The sequence below is a fragment of the Gorilla gorilla genome, chromosome 2, assembly GCF_029281585.2.
Source record: "Gorilla gorilla gorilla isolate KB3781 chromosome 2, NHGRI_mGorGor1-v2.1_pri, whole genome shotgun sequence".
Taxonomy (NCBI): domain Eukaryota; kingdom Metazoa; phylum Chordata; class Mammalia; order Primates; family Hominidae; genus Gorilla; species Gorilla gorilla.
The window spans coordinates 136,145,700-136,165,444 of NC_086017.1; the positions used below are offsets into that span (position 1 = coordinate 136,145,700).

General features: G+C 36.4%; 1 protein-coding gene across 3 annotated transcripts in view; it reads right to left on the minus strand.

The window, feature by feature from the left end:
• Window positions 1-19,745, minus strand: part of ZNF148 (zinc finger protein 148) — a 148,293-nt gene that overhangs the window by 58,787 nt on the left and 69,761 nt on the right. For all 3 annotated transcript variants that reach the window (XM_031009385.3, XM_031009381.3, XM_055383853.2), the window contains one exon: window positions 2,469-2,594. In XM_031009385.3, coding sequence (XP_030865245.1) covers window positions 2,469-2,594 — 126 coding nt within the window. The remainder of the gene's footprint in view (window positions 1-2,468; window positions 2,595-19,745) is intronic.

A 19,745-nucleotide genomic window follows, 5' to 3' on the forward strand; every position in this document is an offset into this window, starting at 1 on the left:
TCTTCCGTCTCAGCCTCCCAAAGTGCTAGGATTACAAGTGTGAGCCACTGTACCTGGCCTGTTTGTTATTCTTACACCTCTGTCTGCTGTATATTGTTTCTAGTCACTTCATCTTCCTAAGAATTCTCTAAAGGGCTACCCTAAAACATTCTCTTATACGCACTATACTTAGAATAGGACAACTCTGTCATCTGGCCACTACAGAGGTATATAAACACTTAAATAATACCTTTAGAAATATTCTAAAATGATACATTATAAATGAGTTTATCGCAAATTAGACAAGCAAAATAGCTTAAAGCCTGTAAATACCTAATCTATATTTACAAATACCTAGAACATATCACCAAATACAGAGTCCAACACCCAATAAGAAGATAATCTGGGTTTTAGTCAGAATTTCAAGAAGAGAGTACACTTGAAATAGATACCCCATAGATCAGCAATGAATCCAAAGTAACAACCAATCACTATCACAAACGATTTTAGAAATAATTTTTTACATAAAACCTAGTATTATTCTATATCTGAAGAACTTGATTTGTTCATTAATGTAAAGAACCCCCAAAAATGATATAAATTACTGAGAAAAACATTAAAGCCCCAAAAAAAGAAGTGGAGGGAGAGGGAAGAAAAGAAGAAGGGAGAATTTCACAAAACATGAAATATAAAATGCCAACAAAAATTTTAGAAGTTTAGTGTGACCAGAAACTAAAGAAATTCAAATTTAAACTATAATGAGGCTCCCATCTTAAGCAAAGTCAGACACTCAAGACCAGTGAGAATGCAGACAGATACACCTCAGGTCCACTGCAGGTAGAAATGTAACTGGTATAACATTTCTGAAAAGAGTAACATTATCAAGAAATCTTTCCAAAAGTTCACACCCTTCGATCAATAGTGCACAAAGATACATACTCAAACATTTTAAGTGCAGCATGATTTAAAACAGAAACAAAAGGACTACAACTTTCAAACAACATAATAATGTCCAATAAAACAACCATTAAATATAACATGATCTATTAAAAAATAGATTATGTAGCTAATAAATGATTACAAAAAACATTAAAAACTTTAAGCACAAAAATTGCTTACATTTCAAGTGTTAAAAATCAGCTAATTTATTCTATATTATACCTCCATATCTATCTGCACAAATTTGAAAAAAGAAAGGGAATATGGCAGAAAATCCAAGTAGTTATCTCTAGGAAATGTAACTATGGGTTATTTTAGTCTCTATGTTTTTCAAAATTTGCTATTGTAGGCATATTTATATGTCCCCAAAATAGTGGTATGCTGGCAAATATTTAACCACCAGCTAAGGAATCAGGGGGTATAGAAACATTTGCTGATTTCCAGGGTGTAAATATTCCCACCATAGCTAATTATAAGCTACCAATGGTTTTGGCAACTAATTTGCAAATGAAATCTTGCAAGCCAGCTCAAGCTGGCTCCAACACACTAATAAGTCCAAAAGTATACAAAAATATAAATAATAATGATGATTATGATTTCAAATCACAAATTTTTAAAAAGCCATCAAAAAAATCATATTACAGTATGATCTTTTTAAAAAGGACTTTCTCACCACATGAGGGAAGAAAAAAATAAGAGTTAACTATAAAAATGCAAATATGCTGCAGAGAGTTCAGAGAATTTCTAGGAATACCAAAAATGCTGTATACATTCAGTTATCACTATACTAAAGAGAAAAGAACAGGCCAGGAGTGGTGGCTCATGCCTGTAATCCCAATACTTTGGGAGGCTGAAGTGGGAGGACGGCTTGAGACCAGGAGTTTGAGACTAGCCTGGCCAACATAGCAAGACCCCATTTCTGTAAGAAATTCAAAAATTAGCCAGGCATGTTGGCACATGCCTGTGGTCCCAGCTACTCAGGAGGCTGAGGCAGGAGGATCCCTTGAGACTGTGAGACTGAGGCTGCAGTGAGCCATGATCATGCCCCTGCACTCAGCCTGTGTTACTTGTTTATTTACTAACCCATTCATTAACCCATAAAATATTTATTGAGGATCTATTATGTCTCCTATTCCAGGCTCTTAGGATACAGCTGTGAACAAAATGAAGTCCCTGCCCTCATGAAGTTTACATCCTATTAACAGGGATCCTGTATCTTTTCCTGATGAATAACTGGTATTACATTTTCCTGAAACCTTAATATAAAGATAAGGAAAACTAATACAAATGAGAAGAAAGGGCAATGCATGCCATCCGATAGAGATATGGAAAAAGAAAAGTTCATTTTTAGACAAGTCAGGAACATGGTGAAAGAGAAGCAGAAAAATTGAAAGCAAGGCCCACCACCTCCATGCAGGCACGCACCCCCTCCTACTAAACCACACAAGACTTCTACATCTGCCTTAGGGTCCAGCCAGGTTCTTGCCTATAGAATTAACCAACAGTTGGAATTAAGAGGTTGTGATTACCACCTTAATACATTGTCTTACTTTTGCGGGAGAACGTTGTTTCCGCTTCTTCTTTTTCTGTAAGTCTACTGGCTCTCTGATTTGTTTTTTGTCTCTCATCAGTTGCTCAGATACATCAGTAAAAGTAATTTCCTGCTTTACGCTTATCTGTTTAAAAAAAGAAAAGCCAATTTTAGACATAAATAAAAAGTTCATTGTGACAAAAGGCCATTTTATGTTTAATCCTTTGCTAAACCCACATACAGGTGCTTCCAGAATGATGATCTATCTATGTGTGTGTGTGCTAACTATATACAGTGCTATAGAATTCATTAATAGGCAGTGGGTAATAAGAATTGAGAGTACATAAATTGAGGGATAAACAGATTTTTTTTTTTAATCTACCTGAGAAAAAAGATCAAAGACGTCCTGGGAAAAGATGATCATAAGACCAAGCAGAAGTCAGGAAATCGTAACATCAATTTCATTCCCACATTTAAGGAAACTGATACTGAAGTTAAAAGCGCACAAAAAAGGTTAAGGTCCAAAATTCAACACAATACTGGGGAATAAAAGAGGTATTTAGACTTCTAGATGGGCTCTGTATTTATAAAATATCAAGTAAACCACACAAAATTCTAAAAGATAATTTGTCAAAAGACAAATTAACAATGAAAATCTAATTATCTTCATGCTCAACAGTTTTGTCATATGACTCAAGATCTCAGCCAGTACTTTCCTGGGCTCTACAACAAACCATCACCAAATATGTGTTTATAGAAGCAAGTATAATTTTAGGCTGCTACACTGTACAAGACATGATGCTAACTACATAATAGAGAAATACTAGAAGAAACATTAAGATTTCAACAATGTTCTTCAATTTTCAGATCTTAATTCTCAGAGTTACTTGTCCTTAAAGAAAGAAAAGAAAAACCAAGGTTCTAAGATCACTAACGGTACTGTCGTCAGTTCTCATCAGATTTGATGGTGTTCAGTCATCCCCTCCTCACTGCTACATTTTCAATCTATCCTTGAAGTAAAACAAGAACCTTAAAACTAGGAAACTTTCAACTCAGGCTATAAAATACAGTAAAGATCCTTGAGAATAATTCAGTAAGTACAACGTGCTAATGGCTACATTTTCAAGAAGCACACTAAAAAGCATGGTGCAAAAGATGATGAACATCTTACAGATTCAGTGTAAAGGTGGAAAACAGCTAGGTAGAAGAGGTTCACGAGAAAAATGCCACCTAAGCCAGGAATTTCAGACTGACAAAATAAAAAGTGGAAGTTCTCATGAATTCCTGAAATGCAGGCCATGTGAGAATCACAAATCAAGAACCCTGGCACAAAAACATGATGTAAATGATTATTTATTTAGCTAGTAACTCTACCAAGTTACAGAAGGGTACAGTGACCACTCTTCTGGCTTCGTTGGTATCAATTATTTTGACTACAAAATAGGATGGTAAAATCACCACCTACAAGACTTGGGAATACAGACCTCTTATCACCTCTGAAGTGGTATTTACTGAAAAACAATAACTGGGAATGGGTATGAGACAAGAAGAGATAACAGACTATGTAAGCAGCTGTGGAATTTCTCTGCCCTATTTTGAAGGAGTACCAAAAAGTAGTACAAACATTTCTGTCAGCGTGTAAATTCCAAATAAACCATGGAAATGTAGCATGTGGCAATAAAAAAGAGGAACTCTTTTTAGCAAGTGTCAAGAAGAGTGTAAGATAAATTCATAAATAAGTTCTGCTGTTAACTGCCATTCACAAACCAAACAAGAGCCTTTATATGCAAACAGTAAAAAAGATTAACACATATATCTGAACCTGTTATTTCCACATATATGGAAAGTGATTATATTAATACTGTGATTTTCACCTAGTCCCATTAGTACCCTCATGCTTATTTGCAGGCCTGAATTTCAATGCTGTTCTTATTACCAGTCCAGATACGCCGCCGCCACCACCATCCACCACCACTCTACCTGCCCTTCTTTCTTCAGATTTGACTAAACTCAGACATTTCTCCTAAAACTCTAAAGCCCCTGCTCATCCACTGAGTCAGTCTCCCTCTGGGCTTCCCACTTTGAAACTACAGAAGCTGTCAGACATGATTTCCTTTTCATATCTCCCTTCTATACTCATCTAACTTCTTCCCCAGGTTAAGACAGAAGTAGAGACCTATAGTGTCATGCTTCCTCTCCTCTTGCCACTCCCTATGCCGGTTCTTTCTTGCAAGTTCTAAAATATCTCTTAATTACCCTTTTTCTCATTTTCAATCTTTCCCTCTTTATTTTCCTGACTTTAAAGAGTCCTCCCTATACTGAAAATATTCTTCCTTTGATTCTAATCATTAACTCAACTCCAGAATGACTTGCTTTATCAAGACTTATTTCTTACCCCAAAATAAAGTCTTACTTTTATATTTAACTATTTCATCTACATGTACACTGTTTTGATATTTTAAAGTAAGATACTCTTTGTTGGTATTTCTTATAATAGCTGTCATTCATTTTCTCATTCAACAGCTATTAAGTGCCTGCTCTGTCAGGCTAAAATACTGTAACAAAAACATTTACTGAGATTGTAATATGTGCAAAGTGCCATTCTAGATACTAAGCACATTCTAAATATCAGATTTCCTTTTCAAAGGTCTTAAAATGTACGTGCAGAGTTCTGATGCATTACCAAAAAAAAAACCTAATACAGACAGCACATGTGTCATACTCTAACTGAACAGAACAGAGAATAAGGGTAGAAATTCAAAGGGAGAAATAAAGACAACGTGAAATAACTGCATCAGGCTTTGGGGATGAAACAACAGACAATGACAGCTGCAAGCTTAGCACATATATCCCCCCTTTTAACTTTTTCTTGCAAATTTGCTACTCTTCTTAACTTCACTTAGTCTCAATAATGATAATAAGCGATGTAACAAATATAAATTGTACCTAAAATAATGTTGCCAGACACAATGTGATGAATAAATATTTCACTACAGTTGCAAATTTTGGTCTACCCCCTCTCCCCACCTTCCAAACAAGATGACTAACTCCTTGGAATCATTTTAGATTCTTCTCTTCATTCTCAACATCCTGCACCCATACCCAGTGACATCCACTTCCCTCCAATTAACCATACCAACCTCACTGACTTAGAGCCTTATCATCTCCCAATGTATTCTTCTACAAAAAAACTAATATAAAACTATTTCCTTAACATTTCCTCAGTGAGGAATTGGCAACAGACTGTTGCCTGTAGTATTCATTATCAGCTCCCCAGCTCAGCTTTCAAAATTCTATATGATCCACTTTACAGAAAAGACCTAAGGTACTTGGCAGAAGGGTATGACCTTACCATCACTCCTCTCCATTTCTGAAGTCACATGTTCCTATCAATTTTCAATTTCAAATTTTGGTATTCTCACTCATCTTCCAACCCAGTAGAGTAAAAGGAAGGTGGTCTTTCTGTTTTCCCCTATACTCCTGATTCCATTCCCACCCATTTTCATAGCTCTGCTGCTTCACTATCTATTTTATAGTCTTCCTGACACTACTAGCTACTTCGTCTCTTCTTAAAAGCACACTGAAATTTCCCCTATAAGTTCTTGTGGACCAAAATTTTTCCAGCTACTATATTCCTTCTTTTGGCCAAACATTTTAAAAGAATAATCTGTAGTCAGCATACAGAGATAAAATAACTGTGCCCAAATTTAGAGAAATGGTTGTTCTGAGAGTAAAAGTAGTATACACACCCGTATAAAAAAAGATGTGTTTAACTATCACTAGAAGGAACCTGTTCCAAAATATTGCCTAGGAAACACCCAAGTTAAATCAAGGTGACTAAAAGTATAGTTTAAATGTAAAAGGAAAGGTATAACACAATTAGCTGTACTGTAAACGTACTGTCTAACGAATGTCAGCAATATTTGGGGGTATTCATGGAGTCCAGAAAAGGAGAAATTTAAGATTTAAATTTAATTTGCATGTATATTTCCAAGATAGAACTGCAAGAATAGTTTGATGTAACCAGACAACAGGAAGACTTCAAATTCCAAGCTCACAAAGTCACAGAACAGGACAGGGAGGTGAAGCAGTACACTGATGGATAGGCCTGTGTGAATCACGAACTATATCTGTCCCGTTTGCCTGATCCATGACTGCATGCAAAATTTTGAAAGGAGCTACATTTGTTAGGGGAAAGTCCACAGCTATCCTTTGATTTTCGAAAAGGTTCAGAGAGCCACAGTTGGAAACAAACATTCTGATCTATTTCCCTATTACATTTCTCACTATAAATGTAAACTCTGGTTACTATATCAGCATCTTATAGTTTATATAATTAAAGATTAACTAGATGAACTGATCAAATCAAGTTACCTTACCTGAAACAGTGCTGACCATCCCTATCCTACTTGGAAATTCTAGTCTTCCAAGTTCCATAAAATCACCTAATTTAAGTTCTCTCCTTTTCTTCATAGCAGTTCTTCTGGATCCATCCTTCCAGTAATATGTGCCTGTATTTTGTAACAGTTTCAGTAAATCTACATCAGTGGTTCTTAACTCTTTATGTTTAAAGTCGGGAGAATAAAAAAGGAAAGACTGAAAATGAGAAAAAGGTCAGGGTAATTAAGAGATGTTTTAGAACTTGCAAGAAACAGCCAGCATAGCATGGGGACTCCTGAAGGTCCCTTATACCCTTTCAGGTCATTCATGACATCAAAACTACTTTCACAATAGTACCTGCTTTTTAAAACTCTCTTTCCCTTAAAAGTATACAGTGGCATTTTACAGAGGCTAATTAAAATGTGATATCATCACAAACAATATATGTCACCACAGATATGCATTATATCCAGTTATATTAAGCCAGATAATAAAGAGATATCAAAAAAATGTAAAACAATTTCCCTCTTCTCACTGAATTTGTTGTTTTGGAAAACAGAGTTATTTTTTATTTACAAATGTTACATGCTAACATGTAGTAAGTTTTATTTTGACAAATTAATACATAAAACTTTAAATATCTCAGCTTTAGTTTTGAATATGGTAAATACTGATACATATAACCAACATAAGCAAAAGCTCTGAGGAGTCCTCAGTATTTTTTAAGAGTATAAAGGGACCCCACGGCCAGAACATTTGAGAGCTGCTAATCTAGATACATCTTAACTATACAATCCCTTTCTCTCTTTCACTCAATCTCTTTTAATACAGATGCCTGGGCCCTACCAATATAAAGAAATTACTATAGATGTTGTGTGCATGTGTGGGTTAGTAGACATACATGTATTTTCCTAGCTTGTTTGCTGAGGTCACTGAAAAGCAACGACACCCAACACACCTAGCATCCAGAACTTAGTTTCCAAATGCCATTATCCAAACAAAAAAGAACCAGAGTTCTCTGAGAAGTGGTTGAGCCCAGAGCTGGGTCGGGGAAAAATATAAGATGACTCTAGAAAATCATAATGTCAGAAGCTAAAGTGTTCAAAAAAGGATCAGAGGATGTCAAAAGGACATAAGACCCAGACTGAAAGAGCTCCTAATGGCCAAAGATGGAATGATCTGAGCAAGAACGTAAGCAACAACAGTACTGGATTATAACCCACAGAATAAAATGCATATCCACAGATACAAAATGAAACACTAAAAACAACAAATAAATGGAGGAAATGGGACAGCTACAAGGAACATCAATATAGAAGGAATGAGGAAAAGACAAAATCACAATTAGGTAAACATCATGGTAATAAACCATTACAGGCAAGGTCCCCACCAATAGATGCTAAAGTTAGTGGGCAAAATTTTGAGAGAGAGGATATTTAAACGGTCTCAAAGTGTCTCCTCCAAGATATCTGTCAATTATAAAGAAAAAAACAGTAACTCTACAGTGGGGAAACCTGGCAGATAATCACAGTAAAGAAGGATCAAGGTTACTATCACCAGTTTTAAGACCTATCCACATTATGTGCCCCCGATATGATGCACTGAGGGGGACACAACATCACTTCTGTGGGTAGTCAAAAATGTAGAGCATCAATCTAACCATGAGAAAACACCAGAGCAGCTCAAATTAAGAAACAGTCTACAACACAACTGACCAACACTCATCAAAGTATAAAGGTCATAAAAGATGAGGAAAAGTCTGCGTTCAACTGAAACAGATTGGAGGTGGCTAAAAAAACAGGATAACTCAATGAAATGTGGGTCCTGAATTGAATCCTCAAACAGAAAAAGGGTATTTGGAGGGAAACATAAAATTCAAACAAGGTCTGTAGTTTAATACTATTTCACCAATGTTAAATTCTTGGTCTTGACAACTGTACCATACGGTTACATAAGTTTTAACATTAGGGGAAGCTGTGTGAAAAGTTTATGCAAACTCTACTATTTCTGCAACTTTAAGTATAAAATTATTTCAAAATGAAAAGTTAAACTAGACTCTGATTTTTCTAACTACAAAAATACTCAGCATTTACATGGCATTTTTATGAGTTTGTGATTCTGCCTCCTCAGCATATACTAACATTTATCAGACATTCACTATCATGCACTGTCCTACGTGCTGAAGATATTAATACAATACATGGGGAAGACATGGTCTCTAGCCTGTATAGTCTATTGCATTAAATCCTACAGTAACAGTTTGTTAAGAATTTTCATTAAAAAAATAGAAAACTAAGGCCCAGGAAGGTTGAGTTACTTGCCTAAAAGCACAGTAATTAAGACAGAAAGACAAAATTTAAACCAAAGTCTTCTGAATCCAGTGACTAAGATCCTAATGATTGTGATCTGTGAATTCTTTCTTATCCTCATGTTACCAATAAACAAACTAAAATTTCAGGGAGGTAAGTGTCTTACCCAAGTTATTAAGTTGTAAAACTAGGACTTAAGATCAAATACCTTTCAGTCCAGGACTGCTTTTCAATAAATCTAAATTATTCAAACTTATTTAAAAATGCTTTTTATAGAAACATACTGTATTTTTCCATATATGAACTATAGTTTGGTTGCTTTCAAAATAAGAAAAAAACTTCTAGCGGTTTTAGAACACCTAGTGATTATTACTAAAGGAAAATAAAATGTTAAAAAAAAAAACAGGCCAGGCACAGAGGCTCATGCCTGTAATCCCAGCACTTTGGGAGGCCGAGGTGGGTGGATCACGAGGTCAGAAATTCAAGACCAGCTGGCCAAGATGGTGAAACCCCCTCTCTACTAAAACTACAAAAATCAGCTGGGCACAGTGGCAGACTCCTGTAATCCCAGCTACTTGGGAGGCTGAGGCAGGAAAATAGCTTGAACCCAGGTGGCAGAGGTTGCAGTGAGCCAGGATCGTGCCACTGCACTCCAGCCTGGGCGACAGAGTGAGACTCCATCTCAAAAAAAAAAAAAAAGACAAAATGCTAAGAATATTTAGATGAAACATTAGAAGACTTGGGTTTCAATACTATCTCTTCCAATTATTAGCTAGGTGAACTTGGCTTCCAGAAGTAGTATGGCAAAACAAGAAAAGCACAGGCTTGGGAATTCAAAGAAATAAAATCCAGTTTCAAAGAGTAATACTAACAGTGTGTTAGGTTGAACAACTAAAATTGGGATCATGCCAAACTTTGCTCACCTGTAACCTGGAGGGGAAAATCTCATAGGATTTTTACAGAGTTAAATAAGATAACTCTGTAAAGTACTAACTACAGTACAGAGCAGTATGAAATAGTTCTTGATGCTACTTAGTATCATAATAAACTCATCTGTTAATTGGCAGTAGTAATAATATCCATCTTACATCAGAAAATCAAAAGAGATTACATGAAAAGCACCTTGAAAACCTTAAAGCACTAAACGAATATACAGTTATTAATTATCATACAATTAATAGGTGTGTAATTGCTTGGATACACAAAGGATTAGCAATTTCTATAAAATATCTCTACGTAGACATCTTGATATCTAAAACTCAATATGCCTAAAAAAAAAAATCTTTCCTTTCACATTAGATCCTCCTTCTAAATTCCCTGCCTTTCAATATATCATCCCAGTATCCTATCTAAAGATTCTTCTTTTTTTTTTTAAGACAGAATCTCGCTCTATCACCCAGACTGGAGTGCAGTGGTGCAATCTCGCCTCACTGCAACCTCCGCCTCCCAAGTTCAAGCAATTCTCACGCCTCAGCCTTTCGAGTAGCTGGGACTACAGACATGTACCACCACGCCCAGCTAATTATTTTGTATTTTTAGTAGAGACGGGGTTGGCCGTGTTGGCCAAGCTGGTCTCAAATTCCTGGCCTCAAGAGATCCACCCGCCTCGGCCTCCCAAAGTGCTGGGATTACAGGCGTGAGCCACCATGCCCAGCCAATGCTATTTTTTAGTTTTCTTTTCTACCTTCCACCCAGGACAAAGTCCAGTTGTTGCTGTTCTTCCTAAATATAATATACGAATCTAGAAATTATACTTCATATTTCCTTCTTTAGATTATTTATAATGATACTAAGTTGGGACTCTCATACACTACTAGAGGGTCATCTTTTGTAGACTACAATTTGGCCAATATACAATAAAAGCCTTAAGAGACCTATACTGAAGAAATACTTTCACATGACAAAAAAGCACATATACAACACCACAGTATTATTTATAACAGTAAGAAAAGGGTGCAAATGTCTAATACCCAATAATAAAGAAATAGAGAGATAAATTATAATACAGCTATATGGCATTATACAAATATTAGAAATCTGACTTTTAATGACCAAGATGAAATGCTCACGGTTTAAGGTAAAGTAATAAATATAAATAGGCATGTAGATAAATACATTTTCACAATTTTATACAAACACAAATATAGACACAGCAAATTTTATGCAAACACACAACTACCTACATAGAAAAAAAAAACAAAAAAAGAAACATTAAAATGCTAGCAATGGTATGTTACGAGCAGTTTTCCTAAAGTAGTAAGATTATAACAATTTTTATTCTCTTCTTTATAGTTTTAAAATTTATACATTTTTCAATCTTAAAAAGATATTAAATCTAGTCCTAGTACAAATCCTTACCATTAATTAAAAAAATATATTATTATCTTAATATACTAAGTTGTTCTAAAAACTGAAACATTAACCCAGCAAAGTAAAGTGAAAGGAAATCTCTATGGGTAAGTTTGAGAAAGAAACCAGAACTATCAACTAAATCTTAATCTCCACAATTCATATCACCAGCAAAAATCAATTCCCAGTGGATTACTGATCTAAACGGGAACGGAAAACCATAAAGCCTCCAAAAGTTAAAAAAGGAAAATATCTTCACAATGTTGGGACAGGCAAAAATTTCTCAAGAAGGACACAAAAAATACCAAAAGGAAAAGACTTATACAATAAATTGAACCTTATTAACTCCTGTTTACCAAAAAAGTAAAAAGACCCGCCAGAGTCAGAAATGATCATTGCAATACATGCATCCAACCAGTGGATAAAGAACTACTACAAATCTGTAAGAGAAAGAAACAACCTACTAGAAAATTAAGCAAAAGATGAACATATACCTTACTAAAAAATAATATTTAAATTGTCAATAAACATGAAAAGATAATCAATTTCATTAGTTACCAGTGAAATGAAACATTAAGTCATACTGCAATTCCACTAACATACCACCAAAACAGCTAAACTTAAAAGGACTGGCAAGATCAAATAGCAAGGATATAGAGCAATTATTATAAATTGGCAAAACCAATTTAAAAAACTTCTGTCAGTATGTACTAAAGCTGAACATACGCATATCCAATAAATTCAATTCTAAGTATATAACCAACAGAAATGAGTACATACACACACAAGTGACATCCAAGAATATTCACAGCAGCACTTAATACCAAACATCTAGAAACAATCTAAATGACTATTAGACTAGAATAAATGAAATTCACCCAACTGATGATTCTACAGAAATTACATGCAATAACATGGGTATATCTCATAAACAATGAAAATAAAGAAACCAGATACCTAGTATATAGTGCCTATGATTCTGCTTATTTCGAATTCAAAGTCAGGTAAAACTAATAGACTATGACAAAAGTGTTGGGGTAGTAGTAATCTTTAGGAACTAGAGGAGTGCTGTGACCAAAAGGGATTCTATATCTTGATCTTGATAGCGGTTACACGAGATGTTCACTTCAGAGAAATTTAATCAAGATGTACTCTTACGATTTGTGCGCTTTTCTGTATAAATGTTACATTTCAATAAAAAGACATATACCTAGAGCAATGTTATAAATGTGCATACACACACACACACACACACACACACACACACACACACACGCTCCTTTCCAATTATTTCAAACAAACCCAGTAATAACAAATGTCAATCAACAGAGGAGTGTGATTAAATAAATTATGGCATATCCTTTAATCACTCATTAAAATAGGGCAGTTTTACATGCAATAACATGGAAATCTCCACAAGGTACGTCATTAAACGAATAATGTAAATTTCAAATGCATACAAATAGCATTATCCAATTTATGTAATAAAACAAAATATTGTACATTTATATTAAATATATGTTTTTTTTGTTTTTTTTTTTTTTTTGAGACGGAGTCTCACTCTGTCGCCCAGGCTGGAGTGCAGTGGCGCGATCTCAGCTCACTGAAAGCCCCACCTCCCAGGTTCATGCCATTCTCCTGCCTCAGCCTCCCAAGTAGCTGGGACTACAGGCGCATGCCACCATGCCCAGCTAATTTTTTTTTGTATTTTTAGTAGAGACAGGGTTTCACCATGTTAGCCAGGATGGTCTCAATCTCCTGACCTCGTGATCCGTCCGCCTCGGCCTCCCAAAGTGCTGGGATTACAGGCGTGAGCCACTGCACCCAGCCAAATGTATGTATTATATATCCAAAATGTATTAGACATAAATGCATGCACACAATATGTTTCTTTATAAATTTAAAACTTCCAGAAAGGTATCAATATTAGTAGCTATTTCTTTGGAATTAGAGTAGTAGACAGACATCAGAAACAAGGAAATTTTACTTTTCACTTTATTATTTCTTCTACCTTGTTTTAATTTTTATAATGACTATGTAGTCCCTTTATAATAAAATACAAATATAAAAACACCAAAGTAGACCCCTCTGAAACTGATGTAGCTAGGCTGACTCTACATACTCTGTCCTAAATGATTTCCAGTTGGTGTACTACTAGTCTAAGAGCATAACTCTCCTTCAGTACCACTGTCTCACAATTCCAGATGAAGCAATTAGACATCAAAGGTCAGACAGAACTATATTAAGAGTGTTAGGAGACTGGTTACGTTATTAAAGTCAGCTGGAAACCGGCTGTGGTGGCTTACACCTGTAATCCCAACACTTTGAGAGGCTGAGGCAAAAGGCTGGCTTGAAGCCAGGAGTTCAAGGCCAGCCTGGGCAACCTAGCAAGTTTCCATCTCTGTAAAAAATTTAAAAATAAAAATAATAAAGTCATCTATAAAGAAATCTTCTACCAACAATTCAAGTCCACTTCAGGGGGAAAAAAAAGGATATAAACTGGGTCAAACAACCTTAAGAACAAGTGAGGATACTGAAAAATAGACCATGTTGGGTCAACTCCCTAAAACAATCTACTGGAAGAGATAATCTGATTCATCTACTTGCCTGTTGAGTTGAAATCATTAATAATAAGCAATAAACATGACTCTCACCAGGAAAGGAATAGCACTCAAGTCCATGCTTTCTGCCCAAATGATTGCTGGTAGATAATACACTTTTTTAAAGAGCCATGTGGTATGAGAGTAAAATCTTGTGAAAAAACTAGAGTTGAAGTTAGTTACCATCTATTCTCCTTAAAACAAGCTCAATTAAACTACTTGTGAAAATGATATTCAAATAATACGCTGAGGTAAAAAGGATTTGAATGTTTGTTTTGTTGTTGTTGTTTCTGAGGCAGGGTCCCACTCTGTCACCCAAGCTGGAGGGCAGTGGTGCCATCTCGGCTCACTGCAACCTCCACCTCCCAGGTTCAAGCAATTCTCGTGCCTCAGCCTCCTGAGTAGCTGGGATTACAGGCGCCCACCACCATGCCTGCCTAATTTTTGTATTTTTAGTAGAGACAGGGTTTCACCATGTCGGCCAGGCTGGACTTGAACTCCTGACCTCAAATGATGTGCCCACCTCAGCCTCCCAAAGTGCTGAGATTAGAAGTGTGAGCCACCATGCCTGGCCTGAATGTATTTTTTGAAGCACCTCTTGAAACATATATCCCCAATAAAAGACAATGCAATCACTTCAAAAGGTAAGGACCCAACAGCCAGTGCAAAAACCAAAACTACTACTGAATCCCTCAAATACACTTTAAAAGAAATGCAATGGTAGTTAAGAATTGGGTGTAACTAACGATAGGATTCAAGGAAATTTAAAAACTAAAAACCAAAACAGAGGTCTTATACCAATGGCCAAATATGTTTTGAGTTTCCTGGGTCATTAAATGAATTAATCATAAACACGAAAATGCATAACAGTATGCCTGCAATTTTATACATGCTGCTTTATAGCACAAAAATTCATGACTAACAATGTTACATGAATGCTAAAGCATTTTTTAAGGAGTTACACATGCCTGAAATATTTCATATTTTATTACATCATTATGTGACTAGAGCATGATTTTTTAGATAGTTCCTACTTTATAAAATCTTTTCACTCAAGTGATACAAAGCAATAGTTTTCTAGAAGATGAATGCAGCATACATCACTGTGAATTACAATTTGCTCTGTTTTGCTAATACGAACATAAGTCCTTCCTCTTAACATGCTTGCCACCAAACTGAAAAAATAAAGACCATAAAAATTTATGATTTGCTAAATCCTCCTGAATGGGTCTGATAAGTGTAAAATGGATAAGCCAAATAGTTTTTTTAATTGCTGAAATAAATTTTGTTTCTGAGTTGAGAGGCTTTCTAATATAGTGCTATCTAATAAAATATTCTGAAATGATGAAAATATTCTTTATGCTATCCAATACAGAAGCCATTAGCTACATGTGACTACTGAACACTTGAAATGTGACTAGTGTGACCAAGGAACTGAAAAATTAATTTTATTAAAATCTAATTTAAATGTCTAAAATATTAAAAAACAAAGTTCTAATGAGAAAGATGTAGACGTTCAAAAGTTGGCCTAGGCCAGGTATGGCAGCTCATGCCTGTAATCCCAGCAGGATCACTTTTGAGGCCAGGAGTTTGAGACCAGCCTGGGTAACACAGCGAGACCCCATCACTATTAATAAAATTTATTAAAATAAGAAACAGCTGGCCTATACTTTGCTGTTGAAAACATAGTGCCATTGAGCTAAATCTGAGTGATTGACTTAGAGAGCCAAAATAAATCCTGAAAATTGGCAGTTATCACACATGATGACTTATACTTCAAATGTCACCAAACACTAGCGAGTTTACATAGGCTACAGAACTTAAATAATTTTAAAACACTAAAAACTCAATTTTTTGCTTTGAACTAACCAAAAAAAGTTAACATAAAGTTCTTTGTACCTTCCACATGAATGAGCAAATCAAAGAAGAAAATCATTAACATGCTCAATATCAATTTTTAAAAGGCTTTATTTAGCACAATCTAGAAAAACACTTGAGTAAAGGACTGTTAAGTTTCTACAGTTTTGGGGACCTGTATCATACTATTCTAGATCAATGTTCTCTCTTCAATTCAAAAATGTACATTCGGCCAGGCGCAGTGGCTCACACCTATAATCCCACCACTCTGGGAGGCCGAGGTGGGTGGATCACCTGAGGTCAGGAGTTTAAGACCAGCCTGGCCAACATGGTGAAACACTGTCTCTATTAAAAATACAAAAATTAGCCAGGCATGGTGGCGGGCATCTGGAATCCCAGTTACTTGGGAGGCTGAGGCAGGGAGAAATGCTTGAACCCAGGAGGTGGAGGTTGCACTGAGCCAAGACCACGCCACTGCACTCCAGCCTGGGTGACAGGGCGAGACTCCATCTCAAAAAAATAAATAAATAAAAGTACATTCATGGCCAGTTGTGGTGGCTCACACCAGTAATCCCAGCACTTTGGGAGGCCAAGGTGGGAGGATCGCTTGAGCCCACGAGTTCAAGAGCAGTCTGGACAACATACTGAGATCCCATCTCTGAAAAAAATTGTAAACATTAGCCAGGCAAGGCGGCACACAACTGTGGTGCCAGCAACTTTGGAGGCAACAGTGAGAGGATCACTTGACCCAAAGAGATCAAGTCTGCCATGAGCCATGATCATGCCACTGCACTCCAGCCTGGGTGACAGAACAAGACCCTGTCTCAAAAAAAAAAAAAAAAGAAAAGAAAAAAAAAGTACATTAATGAAACCCAGACCTGCCCTTTACCTCCCTGCCTTATCAACAGGAACTCATAAGTAAGAAGTAAGGGATAGAATTTCTCATGTCTCTTATGTTCTACTATAAACCAATGTTATGCAAACACTTTGCAAATTCTGCCCATCTGGTATATGGCATAATACAGCTTTTCATTGATTCATTTTCAGAATGGACTCAAATTTATCATTATCTATTAGGAATAAAAGGACTGAATTATGGGTTACCATAAAAATGGAATTATCAAGCAGACATTGAAGTTGTTTTAGAAGAACACACGATTGAGAAAAATTCAAAATATACTGTTAAGTGAAAAGACTACATAAAAAGCAATATGATCTTATGTATGGCATGCTTATCAAAAAAGCATAAAGCATATACACTAAAATGTTATGAGTGACTATATCTGGGTGATAGGGGTATGGTAGGGTATTGATTCTAGAGATATGAATATCTATATTCACAGAAAAACCTGCACACAAATGTTAATAGCAGCTTTATTTTTAATAACCAAAACCTGGAGACAACTAAAATGTCCCTCAATAAGTGAATGGTAAACTGCGGTACATTGATGCTATGCAACACTACTACAAAACAAACAGTAAGAAATTACTGATATATGCAACAACCTGGACGACTCTCAAGAGCATTACGTTGAATGAAAAAAATAGTCAATTCCAAAAGGTCACATCCTGTAGGATTCCATTGATACAACATTCTCAAAAATGACACAGTTCTAGAAATAAACAACAGATTAAGGATATTCAGGGGTTAGGAATGATGGAAGGAAGAGAAGAGGTGTGACTATAGAGGGTAGCACCAGAGAGATCTTTGTTATCCTGGCTTAGTTCTGAATCTTGATTGCTTTGGTGGTTACACAAATCTACACATGCTGCAAGGGTCCCCAACTCCCAGGCCGTGGACCAGCACCAGGCTGTGACCTGTTAGGAACCTGGCTGCACATCAGGAGGTGAGCGGCCAGTGAGCAAGCAAAGCTTCATCTGTATTTACACACTGTCCCCACTGCTTGCATTAATGCCTGAGCTCCGCCTCCTGTTAGGTCACCGGCAGCATTAAATTCTCATAGGAGCTCAAACCCTATTGTGAACTGCACATGCAAGGGATCTAGGTTGCCTGCTCCTTATGAGAACCTAATGCCTAATCATGATCTGTCACTGTCTCCCATCACTCCCACATGGGATGGTCTAGTTGCAGGAAAACAAGCCCAGGGCTCCTACTGACTCTACATTATGGGGAGTTGTATAATTACTTCATTATATATTATAATATAATAATAATAGAAATAAAGTGCACAATACATGTAATGCTCTTGAATCATCCTGAAACCATCTCCACCCCCACCCCATTCGTGGAAAAACTGTCTTCCACAAAACTGGTCCCTGGTGCCAAAACGGTTAGGGGTTGCTGCATAAAGTACTCAACATGGGATACGCTGTAGCAATGTGAATTTCTTGATTTTGACATTGCAGTATATTTATATAAAATGTAACAACTGGGAGAAATTGGATGAGGGATGCAGGGGGTCTTCTCTGTACCATTTTTGCCACCTTCCATAAATCTATATAATTTTAAAATAAAAAAATTTTTAAGTAAAAGGATAGATTTTTGTCCTTTTCCCCTTCCTGCTCTTGCCTATCCTCTTATCCTCCAGGAACCAGTCAGGTCTAAAGCCATAAGCTGGGGCCAAACAAGGTGTCAGATACCAGACAGAAGGAAGAGGGCTTCTACATGGGAGGATGGCCCAATATAAGATGTCAAAGCCCAAGCAGGGTGAGGTGGTTCTCCATATAGAAGGGCAGCTCAGCATGAGGTGCTGGAGCCCAAGCAGCATAAGGAAGAGTCTAGATTGTGGGAAAAGGGCAGCCTGGACCACCACGTCAAAAGCTAAGTGGGGTGAAGAAAGTATCAAAGAGTGGATGTAGACCAGTGCAATGTATCTAAGTAAGAGTGCCGTAAGGAGGGGGTCTGCTTGGTGCTAAGGTCTAGTTCAAGTTGTCAAAGCACATGTAGGAGGAGAAAGGTATCCACGCAGGGCAGGGGTAGCAAGTACTCCTGTGAGGCTTACAAGCCTAGGAGCATCTGCATTAGGGGTTAGGATAATAAGAAAATAAGTAAATATGCTGAGATAACAAGCCAGGTTTCTCACCGTCTAATGTACTCTGCTGGACTTGTAATGGGAGGTAGCAGTAGGAACTTATGGTTTTCAATATTGATAGATATGGAAATTATAGAAAGGAATATGTGCACTATATGTAAATGTATATCATTATATACATACATACATTCTCTAGCTCTGTCCATTGAGAGGCCTAGGAGCAGCTATACCCCAACTGCAAGGAGCAGCATGTTCAGCACCCAGACCTTGGCTTCTAAATACCATTCTCCACTAAAATGAACTAGGGGGTCCTTGGAGAAATGGCTGACTCCAGAACTGAAGCAGAAAAAGGACAAGATAAGCCTAGAACATACTGTGCCAAAAAGCAAAGAAGTACTCAATGACTGATGAGATATGTCCAAGAACATAAAACCTGCTTGAAAAGGCTTCTGTTAGCCAAATCTTAAACAAACTGAGTATTAAAATAATCACAGTAATAGATTTTAACCCAGCAAATTTTTAAAAACCCTAATTCCATATTGATAAATAAAGTGTGATAAGGAATAACTTTATAGCAGCAAAGCCTGGAAGGTATCAATTGATCAAAGTGAAACATCATCTGAATGATGGCAAATAAAACTCAGGTGCTGCCTGTCAGAATGCAATGGCGAGAAAACACAGCATTATTTCTACAATATTTCTGCCAAAGATGCTTAACTTAAATATCCTAAGGAGGAAAAAAAATCAGGTAAGGCCTGAGGGACATTCTACTAAATAAATGTAAAATATAAATTCCAAAAGTGATGAA